General features: G+C 51.3%; 2 protein-coding genes across 3 annotated transcripts in view; one reads left to right on the forward strand and one right to left on the reverse strand.

The window, feature by feature from the left end:
- Positions 1-8425, forward strand: part of ZSWIM7 (zinc finger SWIM-type containing 7) — an 18998-nt gene extending 10573 nt beyond the window's left edge. The window contains exons 4-6 of one of the 2 annotated variants that reach the window (XM_029912497.1): positions 4443-4547; positions 5948-6117; positions 8341-8425. In XM_029912497.1, the coding sequence (XP_029768357.1) occupies positions 4443-4547; positions 5948-6079 (237 nt within the window). In that variant the 3' untranslated portion in view covers positions 6080-6117; positions 8341-8425. Of the gene's footprint in view, positions 1-4442; positions 4548-5947; positions 6264-8340 lie in introns of those variants that run through there. The other variant, XM_029912496.1, reaches the window with a different exon arrangement.
- A 3201-nt stretch (positions 8426-11626) lies between these two features.
- Positions 11627-24524, reverse strand: part of ADORA2B (adenosine A2b receptor) — a 20965-nt gene continuing 8067 nt past the window's right edge. Inside the window, exon 2 of the mRNA XM_024218512.2 lies at positions 11627-12408. Within this exon, the coding sequence (XP_024074280.1) occupies positions 11718-12408 (691 nt within the window). The 3' untranslated portion in view covers positions 11627-11717. The remainder of the gene's footprint in view (positions 12409-24524) is intronic.

Here is a 24524-nt window from a genome sequence, read left to right on the forward strand (position 1 = left end):
TTGTTTGTTTTTTGCTTGGGGCGGCCAAAAAGCCGGAGCCGGCCCTGCCTCCCGGACACACTCCTGATACGGCTCCCTGCAGTGTAGATCACTTTTCCTTCTAGCTGCCGAGGTGGGCCAGAAACTGGCCTCAGCTTAATTTCCCCATTCAAGTGAAAGCAGCCCTTTGCCCCTCCTGCTCAGTACGGCAGTGCAGGGATCGCATGGCTAGCAGCTCCAGGCCTCATGTTACAACTTCAATTTGGACCCTTTAGCCTTCATCTGAAGGGCTGTCCTAGTGCTCACCTGAACTGCAGCCTGTGGGCTAAACCCAGCTCCCTGGAGCTCCGGAGTGGGGATGCTTCAGACCCGCTGGTGACCTCAACAAGCAGTGTCTCGTCATTGGTCAGCGGAGACATAAGCACCAGCCAGCGGCAGAGCTACAAGCCGTTATTTGAGGGGTTTAAAAAATATGCAAATGTAGATGGAAGCTTTGGGATCCTGGCAATTGTCAATGCGGCCCTTAATGTAGCGAAGTCTGGGCACCGGTTAGCCACACCCCACGTGACCAGTGACGGGTACTCAACAGGCCATGGAAGTGAAGCCAGCCAGCGGGAATGGGGTGAGATGGCAAATATTTTTCTCCTCAGGGTCAAGCTCAGACTAGGCATCTGAAGCCTGTTCCATCCCTCCTGCCTATCTTCCCCTTGCTCCCTTCAGCTGTTGGCCTGGCCTGATCTGTTTATTTAGTGTTGATCGTTCACATCCTGCATCTTTATTAGATTATTTGTTTAAATATATTTTCATTTTAATTTCCTAGAACTCTGTGGCAGCCTGCCCCGCTGTCTGTAAACAGATTAAAATGCTCATGTGGAAATGTCTGCTCAGCTCCTGGGCTTAGCCATATGGTGCTGGTTAATCAGATGCTGGTTGCAGGGAGATGGTAGATGATGGAGGAACCTGGCATTTGCTGGAGTGGAACACTACTCACCTGACACTTCCCCAGATGCCTGTGCAGCCAGTTTTCCAGCACTGCACTATCTCTGCCTCCTGTGCTGGTTTCCCCTGGACCTCGTCTTATCCATGCCACCGACATACACAGTAAGAGAGGAAGGTTTGGAAGTTTAAAAACTAGCTCCTGGCTGCCTTGGTTCTTTGTGCTCAGGAGCCTTTTCCGACGTGGGACCCACAGCAGAGCCTGGCTGCATGTCTGGTGACTTCCACCTCTTCCCGCTCACCGGCCATGCAAGTGGGGTATGTGCTCCTGTCTCTGAGGTCAGGATCCAGCTCCCAGCCTTATTCACTCCATTGGCTCAACGTATGTCACAGGAACCCCAGGGTGGTTTCCTCTCGGAAGCTGCGTTTTGGTTGGGTTTGATCCCTCTGAGTTCTTGCAGGAGGGGATGGACAAGCCCCTGGGAGTTTGCAAAGCAGCCCTTGTTTCCCCAAGACTGGAGAGAATGATGGGAGAAGACAGCGCAGCGTCTCAGGCGGAGGGAAGCAGGGCAATCTCTAGGTCTGGCCGCCGCATTTCAGTGCTGCGTGGCCCATGGATTTCAGATTCCACCTGAATCAGAGAGTTGTGAAAGGCCTGTTCTTTCTGGGAGGGACAGCCAACGCCACGGGGGAAATGCTCAACCAGAGCAACGCTGGCAGCTTCTGAACTCGGCTGAGGGAAAGTCGCCATCGAAATACTTAATCTTGCAAGCAAACAATCAAACGGGACAGAGAATAACAAGCCTATTGCAAGTGAAACAAACAGTGTGGAGTGAAGGGGAGCCCAGGGCAGGCAAGGTGAATAACCAGTCTCTGATCAAAGCCCAATCTCCTCCATAGTGTAAACACACCCCAGCTACCATTTCTGCTCCCCTCCAGGCCCAGACCAGCTGGGAAGCAATCTAAAAACCAGATTGGGGATGGGGAGAGAGATGAGTACTCCCAAGTAAAATATTGAGCTGGCCCCTGGGACAGTCAGTCGGTCGGCACGTGGCTGGCAGGGAAAGTGGAGCTGCGGTGCAGAGACGTTCCTAGGAGAGCTGCTTTCGGGATGGCAAGCGGAGCACTGGATTTGGAGGTGGGATAGTGTGGGTGTTAGGAGGAGGCTAGAAGGAGTGTGGTTTCCTGAAGATGGATGTCAGTGCGCAGGATTCGGACAGTCTCTGCTGCTTGCTCACTGTTAAGCCAGGGGACGCTGTCTCGTGTGCGTGACTGGGACCCAGCCAAACCAAAGCTTGCTGCTCTGTGGGACTAGAGCAAAGAGTATTTGTGGGGTCGTTGGAGCCAGTCAGGGCCCCTTCCTTAGGGCTCGTCTACACAGCAAAGCTTTCCAAGTCCCATATAAAACCCATGTGGACATGCTTAGTCCAGGACAAGAGTGGGGGTTTATGGTTTTGCTTAAACCCCTCAAAAGCAACATAAGCCGGTGCTGGAAGAGGAGCATTCCCGTGGGGATTACACCAGCATAACTCCAGCCTTTCACATTCCCCCCGCAGCATGGATCACTCTAACCCTCCGACGGGTAGACAAGACCTTCGACGTCAGTGGAGTTGTGCTGGGGGTCAGGCCCGTGCCCAGTAACTGGGCGGATTTAAAGGAGATCAGGATGGAGACAGGTGCGATTGGTTGTGATGTCTGTGAAGCATGGACGACACGAATAGTCTAGTCTGCCCACCCAGGAGCTCGGTGAGAGATTCCCGCCCACCCAGGCCCTCTAAACAACCTTGTGCAGTTGGCTCCGGGTAAATCTAAGGGAGGGGGATTCCCCCTTTCTTTGGATTACCCAGGAAAAGCTGGGCCAGACACAGGATACCAGGGGGGACCAGCTATTGAACTTCCCTGGCATTAAGGCCAGGCCAAGTCCCCTGCCTGCATCTGCAGGGCTGACAAATCCTGCTTGGGCATAATGTGAGCTGCACACGCAGGCTGGACTGGATTCAGATCTCGGAAACTGGGGCACCGCTATTGTAGCCAGATTGACACTGGTGTAACTGAGAGCGTAATCTCTCCCCGCCCTGTGCAGCAGAGGAGCAGGAGGCTCAGGGGAGAGCACCTGATGGGATTAACTCCTACAAGCCGTTTTCCTGCCTGCCAGAAGTTAAAAGTAGGAGGTTCTGGGATGGCTTTTTCAGGCTGTTCACGTCAGTCCCAGCAGCGGCCAAGAGCGCATCTTGCCTGTCTGCTTCCCTGCACTGAAAACATGTCCCTACTCTGCCGAGTGGGGCGTAAGCCCCACTAGTGGTGTCTCCCCCACCCCAGTGAAGGGGCGGCACATGGGAAAGGGACGCAGAGACTTTCCCCTGAAACGGTCCCAGCACAGAGACGGAACAGCGAGGCCCTTTCTCTGGAGACCTGAACTTTGTTTATTCAAGAAAACTGAAATCCAACAACTGCAGCTGCTTGTGGCAGCCAAACAGCCAGACCCCCTCGTGGCTTCCAGCCATTGCAGCTGGCTAGGAGAAGAGTCCCCGGCAAGGGCTCCCTTCTGGTTTATTTCCACCCCCTGTCCTTTGGGGCCCGGGGCTCACAAACTCCCTTTGTCTGGCATAAGATACAAGAGGTTTGTCCGCCCCTTCTAGCCCCTGGGAACTTGCTGGATGGTCTGAAGATCTGGGGTAGCCTTGAGGGGTTTTACACTCCTCTCCATCCGCTGAGAGGTTGGAGCCTAGCTCCGGTTTGGTGTGAGAGGGGCCATGTGCTCAGCAGCAGCAGAGTTCTCTTCGTCCATGGGCAGTAGAATCTCAGCTGGTGCAGAGGAGCGCTGCAGGCCCATCGCTGCCCAGTCGGCAGCCCCCGTCCCCAGTGCACAGGTTGTAAGTCAGCGAGTGTTTGTGGATAAGTAGGCAGGGTATTGTGACAAATCTGTGCTTTGGGGCATGCTTGGAAGTTAGTTGGGGCAGTGGGGACGGAGCACAGCCAGCCCCTTGTCTCTGGCATTTGTCGGACAGAGTTTTCAAGACAATCAGCAGCCAGGTTGGCCCACTTCTCCTGGCTCCTTTGCCCCCTGAAGTATCAAATACCTCACAGTGCTGTTATCTGCTGTGCAGGCGGGCTTGACACTGGCCTCTCTTCCTTTAAAACACTCCCACCCCGGGTTCAGCTCTCCCTGGGGGAGAGACGGCGTGTACATGTCACCCTAATGCGGGCGCTGTGTCTGCCCGAATGTCGCCCTGTGGTAGCACTGAAGGAGCTGAACCAGCAGCCCCTGCATAGAATAGGCCAGAGAGTGTCCGGGGGAATCTGGCTCCTGCCGTCGCGTGAGGTTCCAGAAGGAAAGCGCAGGCACGACGTGCTGGATTCCAGGGGGCCCCGTTCAGGATGTGCCGCTCCAAGCTCCCCGTCCACTGGCAGTTTGCCTGGCAGCTGGGGGAGTAAGTTAGATGTGGCGAGTAGCAGGGAGTCAGGAGTGAAATGGCAGGCAGAGCCCCCCGTTTCTGAGGCCCACTCTGTGAATCTGTCTATTCCAGGTCCTCGGGAGTTCAGGCAAACTGTACACCTGCTACGCCTCCTGCCACTTCTGCACGTGCCCTGCATTTGCTTTCTCCGTGCTGCGGAAGAACGACAGCCTGGTGGTAAGCTGCCTGCCTTGAACAAGGCGGGGGGGAGTCTGTGCCGCTGACACACTTCCCTGAGCTGGATTTCATGTACCTGGGTTGTGCAAGGGAGGAAACGCGCAAGTGTTGAAACGTTGGAGCAGTCTGTGGCCACCATGCCCTGAGCCGACAATGGGGAGTCATGTGTGAGCAGCCGGGCTCATGGGATAGTGTTGGTTTGCAATGAAGTGTTACTATTTATGACAGTAAAGATCAGTGGCTCCTGAACTCATCCTCAGGCTGCCTTTGTTGTAACAGGTTTCAGAGTAGCAGCCGTGTTAGTCTGTATCAGCAAAAAGAACAGGAGAACTTGTGGCACCTTAGAGACTAACAAATTTATTTGAGCATAAGCTTTTGTGCGCTACAGCCCACTTCTTCAGATGCATGCAGTGGAAAATACAGTAGGAAGATATATATACACAGAGAACATGAAAAGATGGTGGCCCCCAATTGTGTGTGTGTGTGTGTGTGTGTGTGTGTGTAAGTAATCTTTCTGCTGTATTTCCCACTCCATGCATCCGAAGAAGTGGGTTTTAGCCCACGAAAGCTTATGCCCAAATACATTTGTTAGTCTCTAAGGTGCTACAAGTACTCCTGTTCTTTTTGTTATAACAGAGTCTCTACTGGATCCCAAAGGGGAGCCTCATCTGCACTGAAGTTCAGTACACTTGCCTACAGGAGAGGGGAACAGTCAGTGTGGGGGCTGAGGTGATGATAAGGGTGCAGGGCACAGCAGTGCTTCATAATTCACTTCCCCACAGGGAAGAAAGACCCTTCAGTCCTCTGGGTAATATCCTGAGAGCAGAGGGCATCTCACATCGGTGAGCTGATATAGTCAGCAGGAAGCCTGTTGTCTCCATTTCCTGCCCTCCGAATAGAGGGGCCAGGCCCATGGTGTGTTTATATGGGAACCATGTGGCTTTGAGTTGAAAAGACTTGGGCAAGGGCCTGCAGGAGCTAAGACCAGGGATGATCCTGGCTATGGCAGGCGTGGGGCAGTAGGGCCAGACATTAGTGAGCCTGGGTCTTTCCTATCGTTGATTCACTGGAGGACACAGTGTGAGTTGGGCCCTGTGGTATCTTCAGCCAGCTGTGTGGGGAGCAGGGGCACACTGCACACAAGACACCCAGGAGACCTGATGCAGGTAGGAGCCCCAGGCTGGCTGTACCAAAACCTCGGGGTGAACATTGCCTTGACTACACAGTTGATTTGGGCCCGGCTACTGCCTGGGGTAGAATTCTTTACCTGCTCTCTAGCTTGTGCCCGGGTTCTCTTTGCTGGGATTGGAACACGTTGGGGTCGGGAGGAAGCCCTTCTTTAAACCCATCCATTCATGGGTCACCTTTATTGCTAATTTCCTCACGTCTGTATCTTGCAGTGTAAGCACATCCTTGCCATGTACCTCAGCCAGGCCACAGGCGCATGCCAAGAGCTATCTGTCTCTGACCAGCAGCTGGCAAGCATCTTACTGGCAGAAGAAGAGGAGGAAGGACCTGGGACCGTGTGCTAACACCCTCTCTCCTGCAACGCCTCCCTGGCTCCTCTGAGGTACATTGACTAACATCCCTAAGCCAAGGGATCAAGGCAGATAGTTTTCCTCCCAAGCTGAATTTAGGCTGGAAATTATTTAGCAGACCTGCACCGTTGTATTACTTAGTTGTGTTGTAATAAATGAATAATATGAAGCCTCATAACATTAGGCTGAGACTTTGTGACTTCCATGCCCTTCATCTCACCTGCTGCTGTGGTTCCTGCAGGAGCATTAACTATTTCTGGGCCTCAAGGGTTTGGGACAGTGGGGTTATGAATACAGAAGCGCAGTTTTTTTGGTGATTTCTTGGCCCTTCCTAATGCTTCCCTAGTGCAGGGTTGATCTCTTATAGTAGCTTCTTTGCCCCAACACATCTTTTGGGGCGGGCCTTTTATTAGTGTAGCAGCCTGAACCCCTCCAGGGTACTAAGGGTAACCCAGCAGGTAGAAAAATGTCATTGGTACCACGTTAGGCACATACCCAGCGGTCATTCCTGGGGGGATGTAGATGCAACCCTCATGGGAGGTTTATTGTATCATGTTTAAATGTTATGGGGCATAAAATCACAGAAAGGGCTGTAACTCGTAGAATCAGTCTAATTTTACCAAAATTGTCAGAAAGCTGCTAAATACAACTGATAATGCAAGTGTGTACTCCAAATAGTCCTGTGTTGGAAAGTTTGGGAAATATTTAACCCCCGGTGTGTATATTTTATGCGTTGTCCTATACTTTTTTGCCTTCAGTTACAGCAGAAATCTATAGTCATATGACAGTATGAGCATGTTTGTACCATGTAATTGTTGTCATTTGTAGAATGGACTCATTTGAGAAATGTTTTTCTGTCTGCTATTTTTATGAAGTTATGTAGATAACTCCTGCCCCTTAATTATAAAACATAACATCAAAAATATATCTGCTCAGCTGGAGACATTAAGCTAAACAAGCACATATGATACAACTGTGACAGTGTCCCTGAATATAATGACAATACACTGTACACAACTTATATAACTGTAAGGACTTTTAGTAGAAGGTCTTGTATGAATATAGCATGTGAATACTCTAATGTAGCCCCTACATACAACTATGAGCTATTTGAAATCTAATGCAATGCCCCTTTGGGCAATATTAACTGACAAAAATAGTCACAGAAATTTGCAGACTGTTGAAACATTTCTACTGCCCCTCAGAACCTGTCTCATGTGAGCCTCCCTCTGTTGTTCCTCTGGAAGCCTGTCCACCTTAATTAAATATCAATTGGCCTAAAGCATAAGTGCCCAAAAAGCAGCCTTGTGTGGTACAGTGCGGAGGGTATTAGGCGAGTCTCCAGCCACTGGACTAGGGTGTGATTCTGACTCCTGGCTGGGCCCCATCCTCCAAGGATCAGGATAAGGGGGAATTGAGCCCAATTCTCCCACCTCCTGAGTGAGAACCCGAACCACTGAGCTACACAATGGGCCTGAGAGTTGCTGTGACCCAATTATTTAATTAAAGTGGAGCAGCTTCGGCAAGAGCACCCCACACCAGCGCATCCCTTCGCGCCACGCTGAGCAAATGCACTTGAGAGCCCGCAGAAGCCTATCAAATCCCTTCTCCTCAGGCCCACCGGGGAATGAAACCAGACCCCCCTCCCCCAAATGGCTGAGTATCCAAACCACCCAGCTACAGCAGAGGCCTCTGTCCCCTTCGCCACTGCTGGTTTGTGGGGCATTAGGCAGATACTTAATCTCACAGGCAACGGTTTAGCACCGAACTCACCGGACCGAGTCCAGGAGCAGGTTCCTGCTGTGGGTCACACACTGCGATAGGCACCAAGCTGCATAAACAGCCAGGCTCAGCACCCCCACCCCAGCGGCTAACTCAGGCCGCTCCCTGCCTAGGGAGGGTCCCATTCTTAGCTGCCCAGCTCCCTCCCGCCTGCGCAGAGCGAGCCTAAGCACCTAACTCAGGCTTTGGGGATCCCAGCATTGTGCTGATGATTTTCTAGGCATCTAAAAGTCCATTGTGAAATGAATAACTGTTTTGATGTATTACATGGTGCAAACAAGCTCATCCTGTTATGTGGCTACAGACTTTTGCCTTAACTGACAGCAGCAGAGTACAGGAAAATGCATAAAGTATCTCCCCCGGGGCTAAGTATTTCCCAGCCAGCCCTATTTTGAGTACACAGTTACGTATCAATTGTATTTAGAAGCTTTCTGCCAATTTTGGTCAAAATTAAACAATGTTTCTTCATCTAGGCCCTGAGTGACGCATCCCAGAGCCCAACTCCACATTGAGTGTTGTGTCTGTTGCCCCCCGCACTCCGGCCACCTGGCTCTGTCTCATTTGCAAACGCGGCCTGTTCTCATCTAACATCGCTACCGGAAGGGCATGCCCAAAGAAACGACACGGCGCAAGGTTAGGTTGTTTTCAGTGGTAAATTTAAGTATTCGTTCTGTGTGTAAATAACAAAGTTACTGTAACTACAAAGCCCAAGTAACAAGTGGCAAATACCATCCAGCCTATGTACATCAGGAACACGTGGGTTAAGTGACATGTGAAGAACTCCAGACACGGGCGGTGCAGAGTTCCTCTGCCATTTTACTTGGATTCACATTTTTAGAAATCTTCAGCGCTCATTTTTTTTCCTTTCAAACAACGTGGTTAATAAATTAAAAGAAGCCAGTGGCACATCCCAGCTAGGGAAATGGTGACAACAGCACATGGCAGTCCCTCTGGCTCCTCACAGGTATATCAGAAGGGCTCTGTAGTGGATCCTGGCCTGCAGTGTAAACCGTCACCTACAGCTATTCCTTGATCAGTCATTAACTAACTGCTGGGCCCCTGCTTTAGTACTGTGCATTATGCTCTCTTTCATGCACTCTAGACTGCGATTTGTTTTAAGGAGAAGGAGGCCAGCACTCGGTTTTTGTTGCAATGACATATGTGGGTTGCAACCCTCCCCGACCCACGGGTGAGACCCTGGCTGGTCCCTTCCATGATTAACAGGAGCGAGGCGGCCAGGGACAATAGAGAGATTGAAATGAGATGAGTCCTGCTGAGAAGGCAGGAAGTGGTCACATCTGTGGGACGGACTGGGAGCAAGGAAGTTGCACCAGAGATGAGCTGCAAAGAGAAGGAGAAAGACACAGGGCCATAATTTTAACCCTTTTGATACTAGCTGAAGGATTAACAGGCTGACTGGAGCCAAAGTTGGGACCTGATATAAGTTGACGGCAGCAGGTGCAATACCATCGAAATCACAGTTTGGATTCAATCAGGTTTGGATCTGGCCCTTTGTAGCCACAGGGCAGCTAACCCATCTCCTTGCCTCCTAGCGCAATGGATGGTTAGAGGCCCTTGTTCCCACAAACACCCAGTCTCACACCTGCTGATCCACAGCAACCTCCCTCATTGACCCCATCAGGTCCGAGGCTTAGTGTAAGAAATAGAGAATTTGTTCTTAATTCCGTTTAGTGCAGTGCAAAATCAACTAAAAGAAATGGAAAGCTGGCTATAGCGTTATTCATGTTACATTTACCAATGACAGACCGCTCTAGCCATCCCATACCTGCCCTCTTCACAGCGACTGCCTTGCGAAGAATGGCAGGAGCGGGCTTTGGCTTCCATCGCTCTCACTCAGGTTAATGGCACTTCTTTCCCCACAGACTCCTCCTTCCCACAACCTGGCCCCAGAGGGGCAGCTCTGAGAACCTGCATCCCCATCCCTTTCTCTGAGCATGGGCTGTGCCTGTGAGAGCTGCCCAGCGGCGACCATATTAAATACACAGGCATGAACTACAGCTCCCTGGTGATCACATGCCAAGTGGCTTAGAGATTAAATTTGCCACTTCATTGGCACTTTAAGAACCTTCTCCTAAGGTTCCAGTATAGAAGAGGGTTGCAGCCTAAGCCTGTAGTTTGCAGACCTAGGCGTTGTTTTGCCCTGTAACAAGCCAGTCTCTTCTTTCCATTAGCACTGTTACTGGGTATCATTTTTAATGGCCAGTCTGGAGGCTGGTAGGAAATCAGGCCCTTTTGCCATTTCTGCCCTCCCTGTCTGTGTCGTACAGCCTCGCAGCCGTAGGCGTGTGGGGCAAGGAGAGGGCTAGTTTTACTGGAATTCTGAGCCCCCTTAGAACAAAAGGGCATACCAGGTACACACAGCTGCTCCTTGCATCCTGAATGACAGCTTCAACACAGTCAACCCCTTTGGAGCGAATAATGATGCAAAGGCTGCATTATTCTCCCCACCTGTGTGTCATTGTGTGTACCCAGTTCATATATTAAATAGGGCTTAGTCATTTAAAACCCCCAAAAGCTAGGCTTGCCGAGAGTTAGTAACCCGCAGTGCACATTAAGGCATCTCTGCCCTTCAGTGGAAATATAGAACAGTCAGTGGCCAAGACGGTGCAAATTAGCCCCTGAGCCAGGGCTGTGGTTGTAGCAATGTTCGACCCAGTCTAACCTCCCCAAGAACCAAACCTTGCTCTCTCGTTAGCACCTGTTCCAAAGGGCTGGGCTGTGCCATGGGTCCATTGCTTGCAAGACAGCATTCTAACTTCACAGGCCAATTAAATCCCCTCCAGGACCTTCAGATAACCAGACATAACCCCCCAAAGCTAGGAGAAAGACTTCTCAACATCCTGAGCTCACCCCACAGTGCACTGGGAATGCAGCATGGCCCTGGGGCTGACAGTCATCAGAACAGGAGTTAGGTGCAAGGCCAACAGGAGCTGCAGCTCTTGAGGGCACAGAGCAGCACACACTTGGATCCTGCCCTCTTGAAGGCAGCATGAGCTTTGCCCTTGACTTCAGAGGTAACAGGACGGATCTGACCCAAAGCCCATGAATCAGTGGCATCTTTTCATTGACGTCAGTGGCCACTGAAGCAGCCTCACTGTGAATACCAGCAGCGTTTGGCTTGTTGGTAGAGCAGCAGGTGTTCACTGCTAGAGATGGGCTACCAGGCTCCATGGAGCATAGTCAGTCCTATGAAAGGGGGTGAGCACAAGATCTCCTCTCAACTATCAGACTTCGAGCAGGGCATCCTTTTAGGAACGAGGCCGGATCTCCATTTAACTGCCTTGTTTCCTCATTAACACCAACCCATCCCCTCTGACTCTGGGTCATGGCTTCAGTTTTACACCAGCAACTGGACTACATAAGATTATTTCCCATGGGAGAATACTAGCTGCATCAAACAATTGATGGAAAAAATAGGGTCTTTACCAAAGTGGCATCAAGTACATAGAAAATGAACCAACAACAAAAAAACCTTCTGAGTGAGCCAAAAATAAAAATAAATAAATAAAAGCCCAAAGGCCAGGAACTGATTGAGCAGCATGGCTGGGGACACCTACCCCAGGACGTAGGGCTTCCAACCTTTGACCTAGGAGGAAATGCAATCACCAGCCCCCCATAACTCGAAGGTCAGGAGACAGGGTAAGCAGGGCACTGCCTCCCCAGACATGTTTTCCCCTACGAGGCACTATGTTAAAATAAAAAGATTAAAAAAATACAGCTGTACATTATATAGTGGGACTCATCAGGATCCTGGTCCACTGTCCACATAGGCACAAGGAGTGGGGAGGGTTGGGTTGGTCAGGGTCAGGCTGCAGGATGATAGGCATGGTCAGATAAATACAGGAGCAGAGTTGAGGTTGCTGACAGTCAGGTGCCGGATGTTGCCATTGGAGCCCTTGGGGACGTCCTCCAGCCTGCAGAGGATGTACTTGGTGAGGATCTTGCGGAAGGTGCAGCGGAAGTCCCTGATTTTGTAGGCGTAGATAATGGGGTTGATGACCGAGTTGGCATGGGACAGGATGATGGCCATGTACATCACCCAATCGGGCTTGTTGTGGGCAAAGTCCTGGTGGAAGTAGGTGATGCAGTTCAGGATGTGCAGGGGCAGCCAGCAGAAGGCAAAGAGCCCCACGATGATGGCCAGAGACTTGGCCGCATTGACCTCCTTCTGGAGGGTAGTCCTGGAGTTACCCGTCAACTCCATCTTCCGCAGCTGCTTGCAGGCCACCATGAAGATCTTGATGTAGATGGCCAACATGATGAAGAGTGGGAGGAGCACACAGCCGAAGAAGTTGAAATAGACCATATAGCTCATGGTGACCACATTCTCAAAGAGACATTTTATTAAGCAGCCCTGCTGGTTCGCCGAGCTATTAGTAGAATTCTGGCAGCGACTGTTTTCCTGCCCATCAGGGGCTCTGTTCCAGCCCATCAGTGGGGTCAGTCCAATCCCAAAGGACAGGACCCAGAGCACAGCGATGAGCCATCTTGCCCGTTTCCCGGTCACCAGGCTCTTGTATCTACACACCAAGAACAAAAAGCAAATCAATCCATGAAATAAATGAGCAGTCACAGCTCTGAAAGCTTCAATTGCAAGGTAACCCCAGACAAGGCTGCAGCAGCCCCACCGCTCCTGCCCAGCAAAACCCCACAACTGATCACCTCTGTAGATCAAAGCCGAAACGGTTTTGAAAAGGTCTAGTGATTTGGGGTACCTTTGCAGGGGCCTGATTGTCAACACGTGCTGAGCACCCACCCTCTGAAAAATCAACCCCTTTCAGGTGTCGCTAGGTGGGTACCCACAATTTCTAGGCCTATATTCTTGGCCTACATTACTAGGGGATAATCCCACCTCTTTGGGGTAACACATGGGATAGTCCCAGCTAAGAGCTTCCAATGTTCCCAGACATATGGTGACAGTTTCACACGTCCCCTGGCCTCTCCTTTTCCAAGATCAACTGAGTCCTGAAAATCAGGAGAGTTAGTGTGGCTGCGAACGAACGCTAGAAAGTGACTTCAGCAGTCCCAGTGGGCAGCCCCAGTCAGACTCCATTCCCACTGAGCAACTAGTTAGCTCAGTCCTAAGCATGCCAGCCCCTCTGCGCCTGAGAGAAGGGTAGGCTTAGGGAAATGAAGATCAGACTGCATGTAAGGCCTCTTCACCTCCCACCCGACCACATCCATCCCCCCACCTTACACGGTACACGCCGAGGAGGAGTGGATTATTGCCTTCAGGTGAAGCCCGCTATTGGAGACAGGACAGTTCCACAGTCTGATCCAGTTTGTGTGCTGGTGCTTTGTAAGTACACAGTCACTATATAAATTCCTGCAGGTTACAGGCCTAAGGGTACATTTCTGCTGCAGTCAGAGGTGTGACTGCGTCACATGTAGACATACCCAAGCTAGCTTAAACAACAGCAGCAGCGTGAGCTGTCCAGCCCCACCCAGCACTGAAAATTCCTACTAGGTGCCCATCTTCATCTTTCTCGCCTTCATTGCTTTTTGGCCTGTACAGACATAACCAGGACTTGATTACATTGAGCTTGTAGAGATTAATGGTGCCACTTGTTAAGCTAATGAAACGATCCTGCTGTAACTAACAGCGTCTTTTCAGTCTGGTCTGGCCCTCATGATCAAAATTGCCAGGTACCAAAATCAAGTCGCTAGTTGATACATAGAGCAGGGGTGAGAAGAGCCGATTTAATTCTCACCTCCAACATCTGATCACGTTCCTGTGAGGTCTCAGTGGCAGCCCCTGACGGGGGCCTCAGCAGGGCTCTGGGATTAACTGTGTTACCTTGTGTCTCATCACCTCGGCCCCACCTCAGCCTGTCCCTCGAACGCACTGGGGTGTCCCGGGGGATGGAATGGACCCAAGACAACCGGCAGCTGCAGTGGCACCCACAGCTTTTAACTCCATTATACAGGATTCGTCCGATGGAGCAGCATTCCAGTCATGTGACATCCCGCCCTAGTGCCCAGCTGCCAAATTAACGGGGAGTAGAAATGTGTGGAAACTATGGAAACGGCAAACCCCAAACAATGGGCTCATTGGATTGTGTGCGCCAAGCTGCAGCCCACACAGCATTTCTGCGGCTGGATAACCAGCCCACCCGGAAGGGCTGTACAGCACCAGGAATTGGAAGTGCCTGTTGATGGCTCGAGTGGCAGGTTTTACAAACGTGGATTTGTGTAATTGCCTCAGCTTCCCCACCTGTCAGAACAGGGGTCATGTCCGCTCCCAGCCTCACAGGGAGCGTGGCCGTACATCTATAAATACAAGCACCGCAGAGAGGCCTGTCTGTAGAGTATAGTCCAAGGCCCAAGTTTTTAAAAGCCATTGCAAGGCCTAAGTGATTTTGACAGCTAAGTCCCCTTTTCAAAAGTGACTTAGGCTCCAAAGTGCCTAAGTCCCACTGACTTTCAGTGAGATGGGTATGTCTACACTGCAGTCGGAGGTGTGACTGCAGCTCGTGTAGACACATCCACACTAGCTTTTCTCTAGCTAGCAGTTCCCAGGAACAGCGAAGCCATGACAGCATGGTCTTGAGTGCGGGTTAGCCACTCAAGTAAGTGCCCAGGGTTCAGGCAGGTTTCTATAAACTATGCTGCAGCCTATACTGCCGTGGCTTCACTGCTATGGTATTCACACTAGCTCAGGTCTACCTGCATGGGCTGTACTCACACCTCTAGACATACTCTTAGGCTGCTAGGGCCCAGCTCCACGAAGGTATTTAGGCCTCTACTTCCACCTGCTCAGTTGCCGTCTAACCCCCTAGGTGCCTACGTTTTACCAATCAGCATTCACAAAGCTCTGATGGCTACGGAGCTGCTCAGAGCCCTGGCCCAAGCTGAAGCCCCAGGGGCCCTAAAGCAGGATTCTCAAACTAGGTAGGGAATCCTGTCTTGCTATCACTGTGCTCTGGAACCCCATTAATCCCATACCGGAGTCCCGGTTCCTCCCGGGGCACAAGGGAGGAAAGCACTTTACACAGCCTCGTTTCCGCTGCCCCACAAGGGAACTGCGTCTGTCCCAAGCTAGAAAACTAGCTTGGGAACTTGAAAAGAAAGAAAACCTGACAGCCAGATCCCATGAAAACCCAGACAGCAAACCAGCGCAAGGCCAACTGCTCTGGGTACAATTAGAACAGACCCCAAGCTCAGCTCAGGGCTACGGCAAGCCTGCTTTCTGGAGGTCTTGGGGGAGAGAGGGAAGCCTGAGGCAAGAAGGAATCTGAGGGGCCAGGAAGAGTCCTGTGTACAGCCAATCAGGCTGCATTCATAATGTAGCCCCCCCCCGGCTTGACATGCCTCTCTCTGTTCGCTTTGCTCTTGTTTACTCTGGACTCCTCTCCCTGCCTTTCGGAAGAGAAACGTTCTCATTTTCTGCTGGCTGGGGAAGGAGGGGGCCGGGTTCCCACAGAACTGCAGCTGTACATGCTGCGTGTGAACTGCACTGGAGCAAGCTCGGTGTCTTCTCGGAAGACAGACACACACACGGTCCCGGTTCAGCCAGATTTGTCCGGCGCGTACAGGTCAAATACAGACCACAGGAAACAGCAGCATCACGCAGGTGTTTCTGGGCTTTAACGTGCTGCACTAGGCTAGCGATTGAAGAGAAGGGATGCGTACTACAAGCCATGTGTTATACCCATGTCTTCTGCTGCATGAAGCTATCTGGGCTCCATTCTCCCGCTAACTTCCCAGTGCCCCAGATGGCTGGGGAATTACTGCCCCTGTTTCACAGGTGGGATAAACACAGGGCCAGCGAGTTTATGTCCAACATTTCCAAAAGTATCCACTAACTCGGAATGCTGGCGTGCTGGGGCCCTGCTGGGAGACCCCAGCTGTGGTTCTGAGAGCTGGGCACTTTCAGTGTTTGTTTGGATCAGCAGCCTGGAAAATCCCACCATCACTAACGGTTGATTAAAAGAGATTGAGCCCACGGTGTAACTGCCTGTTCTCCAACCTGGAACAGCTCTATGGGGGGGATCTCAACACCCTTCCGAGGGGAGAGCGTACAGTAGTCAGGACACTGGGCAGCAGGCTCCTTGGTTCTGTTCTTGATTCTGCTGCTTACTCAACTGTGTGACCCTGAGCAAGTCACTTAGCCTCAGTTTGCTCCTCCGACCCAGCTCCCATGGGTGTTGTGAGGTTACTGTAATAACAGAGGAGAATGGGGCTTGTACAGGTGGAGAACATGGGAGTCAGGGGTGGTGTGCAGCACAGCACTCCCCAAGACCTGCTTGTCTCTCTCCAAACAAATTAGGCTGCGTAATGAAAAGCAGACATGGCCCATCAACCAAAGGGTCTTGAAACCCAGTGAGTCATGAGGCCACTGACGGACACGCTGCTTCTGGACATGTGATGTTAAGTGCTGTCACTCCCTGAAAACACCCCAGATGAGTCTTCTTCCATTGGCTGCTGCCCCCGGACACTTCCATGGAGATACGGCTCCTGCCAAAGGTTTGTAAAGTGAATTAAGCAGCCACGTATCTTTCTGAGCAGTTGCAACCATGGCTTGTTTATTTGAGTGCTGCTCATTCTTAACCAGCAGAGACAAAACCAGATTTAACCAGAGCCCTCTTGCCCGTGCATGGAAGAGAATGGAAAATGTACTGACTGCATGAGGCAGAACAGAACAATGCCAACAGCTGCAGGCTGCGTAGGCTCAGGAGAGAGCTGGTGGTGGTGACAGCAGAGGCAGCGGCTGGCGGTGAACCCTCTGCCCCCTGGAGCGAACTCTTCATTCTGCTGGTGGGTGTTGCAGGAGCACATTGCAATGTCTCAGACTCATCCCACCACCTCCTGCCTCTCTATGGACTGACTGCCAAGAACACTGTGATCGGGCTGCGTTGCCTTGTTGTGTTTGGGCTGAAAGATCCCGGTTCTGTTCCCCGATTGCAGGAGCAGCACAAACTAACACGTGCCATCCAGGAGCATTTGTGCGAGGAAGTTGCGTCACTCAGATGCTGGCGAGAAGCAGACACAAACGGGGATTACAATGTTCCCTCTACTTTTTTACATCCATGTGCGGAATGAATGTTGTTACGTGCACCAATATGGAGGTGCTGTGTGGTGGGGGTGGGGCCGAGGGGCTCGGAGTGTGGGAGGGGGCTCAGGGCTGGGGCAGAGGGTTGGGGTGCGTGGGGCGGTGAGGGCTCTGACTGGGGGTGCGGCCAGGGATGAGAGATTCAGGCTGCCCTGGGGTGAGAGGACTCTCCCCAGCCCTCTTACACCATGGCAGCTCTGGGGCCGGGAGAGGCGCCTCTCCCCGCTGCGGCCCTGCATGCCCCCTACCTCGCTCCTCTCTAGCCCAGGCCCCTGTGGCTGCGCACCTGCATGGCCCTGGATAGCCTGCTGTGCAGCCTTAGGGTGGGAATGGGGCCAAAGCGAAGTCAGGAAATGTTCAGTGAAAACCGTTTTTCACTGATCACCTAGGTTCAGTCTTAACTAACAGACTCGACAGATATTTCAATGGACCTCAGCAAGGACAGCTGCGGTCCTAACCTGGACTTACTCTCCCTCCCTCGCCCCCCACATTTTCAAGGAAGCCTTGGCCCTTTAGAGCCGTATTTCCCCCAAAAAACAAATCGCTAAGGTCCTCATTGGACAAAGGCCCAGAGCCTCACAGGTATTTAGGCACCTAACTCCCACTGAAATCAAAGCCCTTTGAAGGTCTGGGCCAAAGCACTTGAGGACGTGGTTAAGTGACTTCAATGCAGATAAGCACATGCTTCAAGGTAAGGACAAGCCTGAGATCAGGATACACGTGCTCTATTTCTTTCAAAACAGTTGTCAGCAGCCCGTTGCCCAGGAACTACTCTACACTAACAACCCAATATGCGCACAACCCCACAATAACCAACCAGTCCCCATGCACAACGGAGGGGGGGAAATAACTGTAGGAAAACTGATTTTGGATTGAGGTTTCTTCTGAGAACTAGAAGCAGGAAGGGGCCAGGGGTGTCCTAAGCTCTGAAAACTCCTTTAACAGGCTCCGATCAAATCCCCTTCTCTTTTTGAGGTTTGCTATTATTACACAGGGAAGTATTAAAGTAAATTTACTCACCTAAAACTGCTCAATTAACCCACAGCAAATATTGAAACTACTTGATGTCTCTGCCTAGAAGTAACAAGAGTTACTGTAATGTAAATACCAGCTGGTTATTTAAGAGTGATATATTGTGGTTAAACAACCTGGCAATAGATTGGTTCCTTTTACACAGGTAGGGAGGTTTAATAATCAATTAGTAGATAATTAGCTCTGCCACTGTTCAATGATATGGATTCATTGCTGGACATGTCAACACCATCCCCAGCCACTGGGATCATCCTGCTGTTACGCAGCATCTCTGCTCCGGCCTCGAACCAGTAAAGGCACCTCTCCCACTACTGCCATCTTTGCTACACCGCCTGGTTTGGTGAAGAGCCTTTTCTCTGTGGCATAAGGGAACCAGCATCTCACCTGCATGCGGCTCCTGCACCATCAGGAGCAGGACAGATGGCAAAAGCGGTTTATTTCACTAGCCGTTTCCCAGCTAAATGGCCCCGGTTTCACTTTGTCACATCCCAGGGGCAAAGTGCATTTGCTTTCACAGACCAGCTTGGGCCCACTGGTGACGCCACATAGGAGCATCTATCCCAGACCAGACCGCTAGGTCCTGTCAAAGGCGCCTGTCCATGCCCTTGGAGTGAATCTGCTGAGTATGTAACACTGAGGTTAGCAAAGGCAGAGCCAGGTTGATTGTTTTATCTGTCCAACACCACAAGTTGTGTTGCCAAACAGAAGGGGGCTCTTTGCCCGCTGGCTACTGTGCTTTGGCACATCACAGTTCATGATCATTGATTATTTCTACTGCAGTAGCACCTAGGAGCCCCAGTTGTGCAACAGGGGCTGTACAAACAGAACCCTCTGAATGCTTAGGAGCAGGGAGATGGGAGGTGACTAAGCTAGCACCCCCAGGTTTCTCTCCCAGCATTGCACTAATCCACCCTGTCACACCCTTCACACCAAACTACCTACAGGCACTCCGGGCTAGTGCATTGAGAACAGTGCTCAACCGCCACCTCGCTCTATGACCAAGAGCAAGTCACTTGGCCTCTGTGCCTCAGTTTCCCCTTCTGTAAGGTGGATGTGATGAGGAAAAAAATCAATGTTTGTAAAGCAGCAGGCAGGGGCTGGCTATTGTATTTCTGAAACTGTAAACTCCTTGGAGTAAGAGGCTGCAGCAGAGCTGGGGAGACTGTGCTGGTGCAGGGCGTCAGAGAGCGTTTGTTTAAACACTTGCTTTGTTTTTCGAACACGGAGCCCAGTTTTTAAGTAACAGGGTTAACCGTTCCTAGGGTTACCATACGTCCAGATTTTCCCGGACATGTCCGGCTTTTTGGTCCTCAAATCCCCGTCCGGGGGGGAACTGCCAAAAAGCCAAACATGTCCGGGAAAATACTAGTCCCCTGCTTACCTTAGAGCAGCTCCGGCAGGCTGCGAGCTGCAGGCGGATTCCCCCATGGCGGCGGCTGCTGCTGCTCCCCCCAGACACCTCAGCTCTGTGTAGCTGAAGAGCGGAGCTGCCCGAGCGCTACCGGCTTCACGGTTTGCTGGGCAGCCCCCAGACCTCCAGACCCTGCGCCCCCGGCCAGGCACTTCCCCAGCGCAGAAGGAGCCCGGGAGGGGAAGCGCCCGGCTGGGGGCGCAGGGTCTGGGGGCTGCCCGGCAAACCGTAAAGCCGGTAGCGCTCGAGCAGCTGTTTTGCTTGGCTGGGAGGGAGGAGGGGGAATGCGGGGCGCTCAGGGGAGGGGGCGGAATTGGGGCGGGGACTTTGGGGAAGGGGCGGAGTTAGGGCTGGGCAGGGAAGGGGCAGGGTCCCATGGAGTGTCCTCTTTATTTAATTTTTAAATATGGTAACCCTACTGTTCCACCCCCGAGTTCTCCCTGGCCCTGCTGGAGCATTCCAGGCTCATTAATCACCACTCACCACTGTAAGAGAGCCTCCCACTCAACCCCCTGCAGCTCCAGCTCTGGCCTCTGGGTCGTCCCTGGCTCAGGAAGGGGATGGGCTCCTGCCCTTACATGCTGTGACTAAGCCCAAGTCTACACTAGAAACCTTTGCCAATACAGTAACTCCTCGCTTAACGCTGTAGTTCTGTTCCTGAAAAAATGCTACTTCAAGCAAAACAGTGTTAAGCAAATCCAATTTCCCCATAAGAATTAATGTAAAGAGGGGGGTTAGGTTCCAGGGAATTTTTTTTTGCCAGACAAAAGACTATTATATATACCTATACACACACACACACAATATAAGTTTTAAACAAACAATTTACTACTGTACAGAGCAATGATGATTGTGAAGCTTGGTTGAGGTGGAAGTCAGAGGGTGGAAGAGGGAGGGATATTTCCCAGGGGCTGCCTTACTGCTAAATGATGAACTAGCATTCGGCTGAGTCTCAAGGGTTAACACATAGTTGTTAATGTAGCCTCACACTCTACAAGGCAGCACGAATGGACACAGCAAGGCAGACAGAGACACACACACGGTGTGCATGAGAGAGGGAGAGACGCGCATTGCCCCTTTAAGTACACTGACCCCACTCTAAGTACACTGCCTTTTTAAGTAGATCAGCAAGTTGAGACAGCAGCTGCTTCCTGCAAGCTCCCTCCGTCCTGAGCCTTGTCGTATCCCCCCTGCTCTGTGGAGATGGGGTACAGGAGTGGGGGGAGGTTGACACCCTGACATTAGCACCCCTCTTCTCCCCCCCTGCACAGCAAGCAGGAGGCTCCGGGGAGCAGCTCCAAGGCAGAGGGCAGGAGCAGCACACGGCAGTGGGGAAGGGACAGCTGAACTGCCTGGCAATTGATAGCCTGCTGGGCGGCTGCTGCACAGGGAACTTAGGGGAGCTGATGGGGGGGGGCTGCCGGTCCACCCTGGTTCCAAGCCCCCACCAGCTAGCTCCAGTGGGCTGCTCTTTCTGCAAGGGGTGGACAAAGCAGGCGGCTGCCAAACAACGTTATACGGGAGCATTGCGCAACTTTAAACGAGCATGTTCCCTAATTGATCAGCAATGTAACAACAAAAACCGGGACGACGTTAAGTGAGGAGTTACTGTACAGCAGTAGGGTTTTTTGTACACGTCTATACTGGCACAAGCCCTAGCGTCAATGCAGTTATATCAGCATCACTGAGCCAGTAACCCAGACACGGTTTTACCAGCAGCACTGTGCCTGCAGTAGGAGGGTTTGCCTTTTCGAGCGGAAACCGAGCCTGCCCGGACGCCTGCTCCAGGCACTGCCCCAGTTGAGCGAACGCTGTTTGGAGCAGAGATGAGCTCCTTGGTGGAAATTGCTGCTTTTCAGGTCTGTGCTAGGAGTTTGCACTGGAGCAGTGACACTGAATCCCCGCGGTGCAGACAAGACCTTGGACTGAGCAGTTCCAGTCTCGGACAATCCCGACAGCAAGTCACGAACATCTCAGTGTGGAGACAAGACTGTCCCTGTCAAAGGGACATCGCTGAGCCTCAAGAACACAATGCTGCAAGACAGACCCTAGACTCCAACTCAGCCCTGCTCTAGCTCCACAGCCCTTGGTGCACTAAACTCTGTGGAGAAAACCTGTGCTCTCCTGTCCTCTCAGCGCACCTATCTCCCTGCCCGTTTTGTCCAACGCCGCTATTGCAGGATGTTAATTAACTTGGTCGCCCCTTGCTGGCCTGGGCGAAAGGGCCCTGCAGGAACACAGCACCAAATGCTCCATTGCTCTGATATAAACGAACTGTGACTACTGAGGCCTTCCTATTTCAAGTGTTGCAGCAACAGAGTGGAGTTTTCAAAGCCCCTTTAGTGGAGGAAAGCAAGAGCAACTGCTTCATCAACCCTCAGATTCCTGTTATCTGTGTGCAATTGTATTTAGCATCCTGCTCTGTTTGTTCTGTAACCATATGACTGAGCATCGTTGCTTCTCGCTGGCTTGCCCCGAGGACTCCCATGGAAACAAGATGACAGCTCAACTGGAATTTCCTGGTAGAACATTTTAATTAAAGCAAGTGTGGCAACTTGGAGGTGGGAAAATAAGCCACTTTTTTCTTTTAACAGGGAAAGAATCTGAAGTGGGAGTGAGTGTGGGGAAGTGCTGTCTAGTGGTCAAAGCACAGAGGGAGGAGATCCCGGATCTATTCCCAGCTCTGCTGTTTGATCTCAGGCAAATCACTTCCCCTTTATCCCCCTGTGACACATGGGGGAGCAATCACATGTCCCTGCCTTGCATGGGGGAGGTGAGGCCTAATGCATTAAGGGCCTTTGAGAGCCTTGGATGGAAGGTACAATCAGCACATTTAAGTATTATTGTTAATAAGATCCATTTCCCCAGGCTCTGTCACTTGGGCTCAAGTTCCTGTAGCAGCTCAGACCAAGACTCTCTTTACCCATAATTCCTTATAACCAGGAGATAGGAGCCGGTGTAACACAGACAGAGCTGGAACACGACCATGCATTATGCTGTCAAGCACAGCTGGACTGAGAGATACAGAGGCTCTGCATGGAAGAGCCTTGCCCAGTCCTGGCTTAGACAGCCTAGAGAACACACCCAAACCCTCCCACGTGCTCCTAGCGCCGTTGTGCAAGAACAGGGCAGGCACTGACATGGGAATGAGATCACCTAGCCTTTCAAGCAAAGAGACGGTGGGAACAAGCAGGGGCAGCATCAGGGTAAGAATCACATGCGGAGCTATGCACTGAGCACTCCCAACTCCCATCAGCACTCCACAGATCTGGCCCCCATGTGTTTAACTTTGCCCTTGCCCCCCAATACCTGCTGAGCTTACAAAGGAATTTAGGACAAATCTAATATACTTTTCACCACTGCTGTTCCGTCTGTCTGCTTGGGCCAGGATGGACTGACAGGTCGGTCAGTGAACATCCACTAAATTGACTGCAGATTGCTCTCCCATCGACATCGCGTAGTGTGGATCTTAGTAAGTAGATCTTAGCGATGTCGATTTGAATTATGCTATTCACGTAACTCAAATTGCGTAGCTTAGATCGAATTTCCCCTGTAGTGTAGACAAGGCCTTAAACAAGTTAGATATCTTCAGGTCACCAGGGCCTGATTAAATGAATCCTAGAATACTCAGGCTGACTGAGGAGATATCTGAGCCATTAGTGATTATCTTTGAAAAGTCATGGAAGACGGGAGAGATTCCAGAGGACTGGGAAAAGGCAAATATAGTGCCAATCTATAAAAAGGGAAATAAGGACAACCCGGGGAATTATAGATCAGTCAGCTTAACTTCTGTACCCGGAAACATAATGGAACAAATAATTCAGCAATCAATTTGCAAATAGCTAAAAGATAATAAGGTGATAAGTAACAGTCAGTATGGATTTGTCAAGAACAAATTGTGTCAAACCAACCTGATAGCTTTCTTTGACAGGGTAAAAAGCCTTGTGGATGGGGGGAAGCAGTAGATATGGTATATCTTGACTTTAGTAAAGCTTTTGATACTGTCTCGCATGACCTTCTCATAAACAAACTAGGGAAATGCAGCCTAGATGGAGCTACTATAAGGTGGGTGCAAAACTGGTTGGAAAACCGTTCCCAGAGAGTAGTTATCAGTGGTTCACAGTCATGCTGGAAGGCATAATGAGCGGGGTCCTGCAGGGATCAGTTCTGGGTCCGGTTCTGTTCAATATCTTCATCAATGACTTAGATAATGGCATACAGAGTACACTGTGATAGACCCAGACCAGTTGGGAACAGCAGAGTAGCAGAAGGGAGATATACTGGCCACTGGATAAGTAGTTTTCTGTTCCCTGAGTGACCAGAGCAGGGGCTGCTCCAGGCCAATAGACCACCTGACTCCAATTAACCTGCTAAGAGTCAGGTGAGGCAGTTAAGCACCTGACTCTAATTAAGGCCCCTCTGATGCTATAAAAGGGCTCACTCCAGTCAAGCCAGGGGGAGCCAGAGGAGAGGAAGTGTGTGTGTGAGGAACTGGGAGCAAGAGGAGTGCAAGAAGCTGAGAGTGAGTAGGCGTACTGCGGGAGGACTGAGAAGTACAAGCGTTATCAGACATCAGGAGGAAGGTCCGGTGGTGAGGACAAAGAAGGTGTTGGGAGGAGGCCATGGGGAAGTAGCCCAGGGAGTTGTAGGTGTCGTGCAACTGTACCAGGAGGCACTCTAAACAGCTGCAGTCCACAGGGCCCTGGGCTGGAACCCAGAGTAGAGGGCGGGCCTGGGTTCCCCCCAGACCTCCCAACTCCTGATCAAACACAGGAGGAATTGACCTGGACTGTAGCTTCTACCAGAGGGGAAGGTCTCTGGACTGTTTCCTGACCCACAGGGTGAATCTGTGAAGCAAGCAAATCCGCCAATAAGCGCAGGGTCCACCAAGGTAGAGGAGGAACTTTGTCACAACACTTATAAGGTTTGCGGACGATACCAACCTGGGAGGGGTTGCAAGTGCTTTGGAGGATAGGATTATAATTCAAAGTGATCTGGACAAACTGGAGAAATGGTCTGAAGTAAAGAGGATGAAATTCAATAAGGACAAATACAAAGTACTCAAGAAGGAACAATCAGTTGCACACATACAAAATGGGAAATGACTGCCTAGGAAGGAGTACTGTGGAAAGGGATCTGGC

The sequence above is a fragment of the Terrapene carolina genome, unplaced genomic scaffold (genome assembly GCF_002925995.2).
Source record: "Terrapene carolina triunguis isolate 2854851 unplaced genomic scaffold, T_m_triunguis-2.0 Scaffold231, whole genome shotgun sequence".
NCBI classification, from domain to species: domain Eukaryota; kingdom Metazoa; phylum Chordata; order Testudines; family Emydidae; genus Terrapene; species Terrapene triunguis.